Genomic DNA, 8,930 nt, shown 5'->3' with positions numbered 1-8,930 from the left:
AGTCTTGCCTTGAGGAACTATTAAATATTCATACCAAGATCTAAAGATGCAAAACAATAGAAGAAAAACCCCACTTTAAAACCGACAAACACATGATTGTACCTGATGAACTTACTTCCTATTGCATATGTCCATTTTTCCCAAAACACTTGGAAGATATTTTATTTCCTGCAACCTCCTTCCATTAGTCACTCCCTTCTGCTCTTTTTCTAGTTTTCCTTTTTAGTTATTGTTCTAGTCCAACATGTCAAAAGCCAAATCATAATACATTCCTGTTTCTCAGATTGCAGCTACATCAGTATTCAGAGAGAAACCAGGTCAAATACTTTCAAATATTCACATTTGCAGCTGAAATTTGAGGTAGAGCTCCAAAATGGATCCTCATACATGCATTTTTTTGCAGCACATTAAACCAGATGTGATTTCAGATTCATACAGGCTCCAAAAGATTTCTCTTAAATGTGGATTTTGAGATTACACATAAAGCAACAAATCCTTCTGTTCCATCCTCTTGCAGTTGATACACCTCCCAAGCTGCCCTTCAGTGTTGAAATAACCCTTGAAGAACTTGCCTATTTATCAAAGTGCTAGACAGCCTGTCTGAAAAGTGTTTACTTACAATTTTCAGCCTACTGCTTCTCTTGGGATTAGCCTTATTAGATACAGGGCATGCTTAAGAATCTAGCAATACTTGCAATGAGTCTGTACAACCAGAATTTCTAAAATGTTATAATACTGCTAGTCCTTCTCATTGCAGGATCTGAACACATTACAAAAAAGGTAAATAATTTCTAGCAGGAGACAATCCTGCTTTTAACAATCCCTCCTCATTGTTTTTCATAAGAAAGATTTAGGTTGGTGATCATTTTCTAGTACACCCCTCTATTTGTCTGTTATCGCTTCCAATATGGGATTGCTTCCAGAAGGAAGCAGGAGTCTCGCTCTGGTCACCTGTATTTGAAAGCAACTATGAACATATACAGTGATCTGCCCAATCAGTAGTCTAAGTGGTCCAATTCTCATAAAACAATCAAATGACTAAAACCAGTAATCAGTCTTCATGTTCTGATAAGCCAGATAAGGCCAGTGAAAGAGAGACATGAAAATATTGCAACAGATTTAGATGTGGGAGGCGAGATAAGAGATCAGTGAAAAGTACAATGGTCAAACCTTGTGTACACACTCATGGCCAAGCCTGCACAGCAACTAGTTTTATGTGCTCCACTAACCTGAAATGTAGGAATGCAACCCTTTAAACTTACAGGAAGAACCTCACTCTGCAGAGGCAGGAGCTCCGTTACTCTGGGTGAGTGTGCATGTGTCACCGCAGATCTCAGCACTCGTGGCCCTGATGTGGAGGAGGAAGGGAGACAAGCTCGTCATTTCACGTTAGCACACAGCATAAAGGGAGGTGACAGGAAAAGGACAAGCTAACTACTCTTTGTAGAAGGCCTGGTAAAAAACAACCACCTTCTGGAAAAAGCCTTGTGTCACCTTAACACCCAAGTTATTGTTTACTACAGCAAACAGCCTACCAGGTGCATCTGCATCAACTGGCTGTGTGCGCCCTTAGGCAATATCCACCTGCTCCCATCTGTACCTCACCACAATGTGTCCCATCCTTTCTAGTCTGAAGCTTGAGGGCACATACCATGTCTGGATGAAGCCTAGCATGCTCTTGTATCAAGTTTATACTGAAACTCAGTACCACAGAGTGGTCTCAGACGCCTAAAACAAAAGCTGAGACTCGGACCCTCTATCATTATGTAAAGATTAGGCCCTCTCTAGCACGTCAAAGCAGATTGCAGGGCAAATGACTTTGCTTACTCTTCTCTATGCAGCTTTCACGATTGCCAGTCACTGCTTTGGATTCTCCATGAGATTTCTCTGTGGATCAAACACTCTCCAGGTCTTGGCAAGGATTCCCTCACAGTAATGATTTCTCATATGCTGCAGGCCCCCACAGTATCAAAAAGGTTAAGGAAAGGAGATTTGTCTCCTTTCTGAGCTTAGCATTCATTTACTGGTACCCACAACTGAGAAAGACAGAGTCCCTTCAGAACTGGACGGAGTCATCAAGGATCAAATTTCTTTTTTCCAGTACGTGGAATGAAGGAGAAAAGTGAGTCTTTGAATAAAACAGAAATTGACGGGGCCTTTGCCTTAGAAATCTCTCTACTCAACAGGTGCCTCCTCTGTCATCCTTACCTAAATCAGAATGACTTGTTCAGCAAGCATACCCACAGCTGTCGAGACCTTGCTCGACTTTGCCAACCATTGCAACACATATGAGTTAGTGGTTGCTAGTCCTAAGTCAGGGCGTTTGCTTCTCTGGTCTTCTCTGAGAGTAAGACTGAAAAGCTCTCTATAATGTATTTTCATCCCCAATTAATGCTTAATTTGCTTTGGGTCTAACAGAGGCTGGGCTCAACAACGTCCTTTTCCTGTTAATTTTAAAAGAGGATACTTTTAGCCTAGTTAAAGTCACCTACTAAGAGCTGAATCTGCTCTTGTATTTCCAAAGAGCTTTGACACTGGAAGCCAGATACTAAACTAGAAAGTCATGCTGCTTTCTCTTCCCTTCTAGCTTCCAGTCGCAACTTCAATGAGGCAGAGGTAGTATTCTTGCTTATGTGCAGTGCTACATGAGCTGATCTTGGTTGTGGCGAGTTTCTACTCTGCGGTCTGTCCCAGCCTGCAAATGTAAATCCTAAGAGTGCATAACTCATTTCCACTCCTGCTCCCTTTCCACAACTTTTTTCTCTGAGATTCCTAAGACAGGGTCTCCTTTTGTCCCCAGAGACGCTTTCATGGAAATAGTCACACATGCACCGCTCGAGCGTGGAGCCTGCTGCAGTCTCTTCTCCCGTTTATTCTATGCGGACGGCTGTACTCGGTTCCCTGCCCAGCGAGCACGCTGCACCGCCGCTGGGATAACTCCCCCTTCCACAGTGCCCACCGCCCACGGGGACCAGCAAGCAGGGCTGAGAGTGCCGCACGCTATGGCGAGGCCGGCGGTGCCCGCAGCCCCTGCGGGAATCGTTCCCGCAGGGAGACGCTCCAGGCACCCCCGCGCTCCAGCGCGACAGGAGGGAGCGCTGCCAGCGGGGGGAGCAGGAGAGGCGAGGCCGCGGCTGCTCCTCCAGGCTTTCCATCCCGTGATATTCGAGGCGGGAACCAGGCCGGCGCGGCGCACACCACCACGCAGAAAACTTTTTTTTTTTTTTAGTTCGGCGTCGCCGCGCTTCCCCGCGGGCAGAGCCCCGGCGAGGGCGCGCGGCGCCTCCACGAAGCGCAGCGGCGGGCAGGAGGAGGCCGGGCACGAAGGGAAGGGGCTGCGGGCAATCTCGGCGTGGCGGCGGGAAGGACAGGGCAGCGCCGGCCCGCGCGGGCGGCCGTTGGGGGCGGCCGTTGGGGGCGGCCGTTAGGCGGCCGTTAGGCGGCCGTTGGGGCGCCCCCGTCACCGGGGCGCCGCGGCGCGGAGCCGCTCCTCGGCGCGGCCCCTCTGATTGGGCGGCGGGGGAATCCCAGCGGGCCTCTCTCCGCGATATAAGGGGCGGCGGGGCCGCGGCGCCCTCACAGCCCGCCCCCAGCCCGGGCGCAGCGCGGCCGCCCCCCCCTCCTCCTCGTCCCCTTCCCCGCCGGCCCCACCGCGGCCATGGCCGAGCTGAAGTCGCTGGGCAGCGAGGCGTACCTGGCGCTGGCCCCGGGCTACGGCCCGTCGGCTTTCGCCTACGGCGCGGTACGCGGCGGCGAGGGCCCGCGGGGGGCCTACGCGGGGGGCGGCGGCGGCGGGGCGGACTTCCACGCCGGGGCGCTGGGCAAGTCGGCGGAGAGCAGCGGCGAGCAGAGCGGCGACGAGGAGGACGGCTTCGAGGCGGCGGTGAAGGGCGGCGCGGCCTTGGAGCGGGAGGGCAAGCTGAAGGGGGGAGCGCTGGGCAAGAAGCCCAAGGAGCAGCGCTCGCTGCGCCTCAGCATCAACGCGCGGGAGCGGCGGCGGATGCACGACCTCAACGACGCCCTGGACGGGCTGCGCTCCGTCATCCCCTACGCGCACAGCCCCTCGGTGCGGAAACTCTCCAAAATCGCCACGCTGCTCCTGGCCAAGAACTACATCCTCATGCAGGCGCAGGCCCTGGAGGAGATGCGGCGCCTCGTGGCCTACCTGAACCAGGGGCAGGCGCTGAGCGCCCCGCTGCCCGCCACCCTCAACCCCTTCGCGCAGTCGGCCGTGTACCCGTTCGGCGGCGGCGCCGCCGCGCCCGGCTGCCCCGAGAAATGCACTGCCTTCACGGGAGCCGCCTCGGCGCTCTGCAAACACTGCGGCGACAAGCCCTGATGCCGGCCGCTTCCCCTTCGGCGGCTTCTCTTTATTTGCTGTTCCTTTGCTTGTTTGCTGCGCGCTTTTCTTCCCACTGCCATCAGCCCTGGCTTCCTGCCATCAGTTAAGTCTGGGTTTTCTTTTGGTTTGTCTTTCTTAAGTAACTTTTCATTCCCCCCCTCCCCCCGTTTGGAAATACTTGACAGTTTATTTGGACTCAGACACACTCACTTTTAAATCCACTTAGTTTAACATCTTCCCCCAGCCCCTCCATGCAACTTTCTGTAGTTATTTCCTTCCCAGCCTGTTAATGGACTGTGAGCGTAGTGTTGTCTTGTTGCTTGCTCTCGCCTGCAGAGTTCTCAAGCAGCTTTTAAACAAAACTGTAGAGAGGAGGACCTGGAAAAAAAACTCTGAGTTTTCTTTAGAATGAGAGACCTGGGCAAAAAGCTGTGTGGTGTTCGTTCTTTTTTTCTTTTTTCTTTTTTCTTTTTTTTTACTTTCCTCAAAAAAAAAAGATATGCAACATTGCAAAATTGCATCCAAAGCAGGGGGGTTCCTATACACCCAGCTGAGATTTGACTATACCTGCAAATCGCAAATGAAAATGTCAGTTGGTGGGCAGGGGGCATAGTGTACCGATAAAACTGCAGGGGCTTCACAGTAAGATGCATTTACTTTGCTTTAAAAGAAAGAACGAGTAAGAACCTGTTCGTGAACTGAGAAGAATTTTTGATTGTATTCTACTGCCTGCCTTTTTTTTTTTGCCTGTTCCTCAGCTTGGTTGAATTTTCAGATGATTTCTCCGAAGTCATCTTGCCATGATAAACAAAACAAAAGGTCACTTAACGTATTTATATGTATTTATAACAAATAAAAGACATGAATACCTGCTCTTTCTGTCCTACATGTCTCTAATCTGGTTGGCAGTCTAAGCAAAACTCTGCTGAAAGGTTAAAAAGAGAAGACAGCAAAGCAGTTCTTTGCAGAGCATCGGTGTGGTAAAGTTAGATAAACAAAAAAGCTTGAAAAGCCTCTAGGCATGTAACTCCTTATCAGCAGGATTTTGCTTTTTCTCCAGTTTGTCTTAGGGATCTTGAGCGCGCAGAAAATGTTGCTTAAGCCCAGCATTTACAGTTATGTAGGTAGAGACTGACCTTGCGTATTTGGACACTTGCTGTAGAAGGCTTTGCCCTCTGAGCTGAAGTTGTGTTTGAAAGGGGTTATTTATTATACATTTAGCTGAGCTCCAAGGACACCTGTTTAAAACATGGCAGGGAAGGAAATTGCTTAAAGACTGTTTTTCCATTTTGCTTGTTTTTCTGTTGTATCTACAACTTGACGCTGGAGATGTGTGGGGTTTGGGCCACTTAAATATCATTACTAATAATGTCTTGCTGAGTACTGACTGCATTGCCACAAGTTACCAAGTGAGTCCCGTGCTGGCTAAGTTTTTGTTGTTGTGTTGGTTTGCTTGGGGTTTCTGTTTTATTACATTTAATGCTTTGGTGCCTTGTATGCTTCACTAATCATTATATAATCATAATTGAGGTGCGTTCAGTGATTTGTGTTCGGCTTGGAGTACCCACCCAATGTCAGAACAACCTCATAAACTGGTACAGCCGCAGCCCCAGGGGCTGGAGCTGTCCACGGCCATTTGTGTTAGGGTTGGGGTGTAACTATTTAAGGTTATTAAACCAATTTCCATGGCTGTCGCTAGTGTTATGCTAATTTGAAAAGGACTGCTGTCCCTCTAAAGCTGCTTGTCTATGGCACTTAATTTTAATTAATACATTTCCAAGAGACTTTTTGTGTTTGGAAAATGAAGTGTGTGATTAAGCCTCACTCATAAAGACATATGCTTAAAACTGGTTCCTGCTCATTTCCATTTTTATATCTTCATTTTGTCTTTTCCTTACAGAACAGTTTATCTGTTGTACCTCTTTCCATTAAAAAAAAAAAAAAAAAGCCTTGAAAATATTCTTACAAGGCATCTGTTGGAGTTAAAACCAATCAAATCCACTACTAAAGCAAAAATGACTGGAAACTGCAAATCAGTAAAGGTCCCTTAAAATTCTGCAGACTGAGTTACTGCCTAAAACTATTTTAAAAACAGGGTCGGTTTAGCATGGAATCACGATTTTAAGATAAACTTTCAATTTTGGTTAAAATTACTGGAAATTGAGCAGTTGGGGATATTTAAATTGAGAACAGTTTAACTTCAGCTTTCACTGAGATGTCAAATAACTAGAAAATAAATTACATTTAATATTAAGTATGGATCTGATTTTGTCAAACACTTGTACTAACAGCAACAGCTTCTATAATTGCTTCTTTTTCAAATAATTGTGACAAAAAAAGTATCTCACCTGTAATTTCGGAGCCTGGAAAAATCTTCGTAGTCTTAGAAACAAGTTACATTTTGGAACAACGATTACAGTGATTAAGTCTTTTTTTACAATTTCCATGGGAAAAAAGCTTGCTCGTATTACCATATCTGTCTGGATACTAAAAAATCTACCTTCTGAGAGCTCTTGAAATACTCAAGAGGCTCTTTCTGGAACCCACTTAGAATCAAGTGATGTTGTACTCGGAAGGGTAAAGCACTGAATTTCAAACACAGAAGATAAAATCTGTAGTAAAGAAAATTAGGTAGAAAAAGTAGCAAGCTTGACTAAGTGCTGTTACAAGTCTAGATATTTAAAGGGGAAAATGTAGAACTTAAGCGATACTAGAGTAACTTATAAAACATTGTTTAAATGTACTTTGAAGAAGTACAGCTCTGTTAATACAAATGTTTTTAAAAAATTCTAGTAATAACTCTTCCTGCAGCAGACACCAAAATAATTTTAAATAAAGTCGTCTAACTTCTTAGTTAATCTGAAAGTTCAGTTCTGTGAGTTGGTTCTAGCCACCATAGACTTGCGGCATTTTAGCTGTTTATCTTTTTATACAGAGCTGAAACCCATACTGAGCTGTTCTCATTTCTTGTTGACAGGAAGGCATTTATTTCAGTATGATTTACACTTTGTGTTGTGCTGCTGCTAAAAACGCTGCCAAGTGAATGCCTAAAACTGCAGGAAAGAAGGTTTTGTGAGAGTGATGGGGAGGGGGATAGCAGCATCTGACTACTGCGTTTTTGCATGTGTGAACGGTCAGCGTTAACCTTGCAAACATGCATGGTTATCTTGGAGATAAGATCCTATAATCATTTGGTTTTCCCTTTTTCTGGCCTATGAAAAAGTTTTGATTTTGTATTCCATGTTGGGATTTAATTGTCTGCTTTTGGTTGATGTTTCAGAGAATATAAAGGGTAGACTTCAATATGCTGAAGATCTTTTATTCTGCTAAAATATTCTTGTAAGATACGCTGCTTTTTCTCTCTAAGGAAGGATTTATGGTGTATACTCAGATGAAACTGAAATACAGATCATGTATTCTATCTAACCCACTTGTTATATTGGATATCTTGATATGTTCATACTTCATAGAAAATGCATCAAATGCCAACTTGTAATTAAAGATAATATATTGTTTTTTAACCTCATTTAGTGTTTCTTTAAAGAATAATCCGTATGAGATGTCATTAAGAAGAGATGAAAAGAGGAAATGCTACTGAGCTGTCTGCTTCTGTAAAATAGGTAATTCTAGTCACTAACCAAAACTAACATTTATCAATCTCATCTTATTAATAGGGAGTTGGAAACTGCTTTCTGTTTGCATTGCATCGATCAAAATTTGACATTAGCAGTCTTGAGCAGCTTGCAAGGTAAAATCTTGTTTAACCAAATACAGGGAAGCAACAAGTTTGGAGAGAGAGGGCCTGAAAGGCAGCTATCTGCTTTGGGTGTCAGCAAAGAGTTACTAAATCACTTGCTGTTCATAGAAAGAAGTCAGAAAAATCATGTTCTCTCTTGTGTCCTTTAAACCTTTATAGGAAAGTCAGAATATCTGAGTACTGCTGCCTTGCTGAGCTTTCTTACACTTTACAAAGCATTTGGTCGCTGTTCTCAGATCATTTTCAGGATCGTTCTTTTATTTGAAGACAGATCACAGAAAGGTGTGTATAGAAGCTGAAGGTTGAGATGAACGCAGGGACCAATCCTGCTATTGACAGCATTTCTGGTGAAAGCAAGATGGGGCTGATGCTCCAGAGCACAGCAGTGGCTTCTGAAACCAGCATAATGTTACCTTCTAAAAGACTGCAGAGGGCCAGAAAAATCTATGCAAGTTTTATCCCTTTGCTGTGTTAGACTTGTAGCTTAACTGTAATGAGGCACTGATGGATGAAAACCTCGCTTAAAAGCCTACACATTTCTTCAGTGCAAACCTGTCTATTGCCAGTTCAGTAGTGTAAGAGTAATAGCGCGTGTACTGGCAGACCGACTCCCACATCCCGTGTTCTCGACAGTAAGTTTCTAGTCTAATTTTCTGCAACTCAGATTAATTTAGCGTATAATTTAGACAGACAAAATCAAGCATTCAGTGTTACACTTCTGCTTCTATAAGGCTGGTTTGCGAAGTGCTAGCACCAACCACAGCAAAACACACTGTTTCTGGTTTGGAATATTTAGGGGGCAAGTTAAATGGCTTGAAGCTTGGGAGGTGT

General features: G+C 45.2%; 1 protein-coding gene across 1 annotated transcript; it reads left to right on the top strand.

Annotated features, from left to right (window-relative positions):
- Positions 1-3,630: 3,630 nt before the first annotated feature.
- On the top strand, positions 3,631-7,772 carry BHLHE23 (basic helix-loop-helix family member e23). The gene has a single exon (XM_085314174.1). It carries the CDS (start codon positions 3,659-3,661, stop codon positions 4,337-4,339), a length of 681 nt encoding a protein of 226 aa, XP_085170300.1. The 5' UTR covers positions 3,631-3,658; the 3' UTR covers positions 4,340-7,772.
- Positions 7,773-8,930: the final 1,158 nt, after the last annotated feature.

The sequence above is a fragment of the Rhea americana genome, unplaced genomic scaffold, assembly GCF_003343005.1.
Source record: "Rhea americana isolate MKP2758 unplaced genomic scaffold, rheAme1 scaffold_4, whole genome shotgun sequence".
Taxonomy (NCBI): Eukaryota; Metazoa; Chordata; class Aves; order Rheiformes; family Rheidae; genus Rhea; species Rhea americana.
The sequence above is the reverse complement of the archived record's forward strand: the minus strand, read 5'-3'. Positions and strand labels throughout refer to the sequence as shown.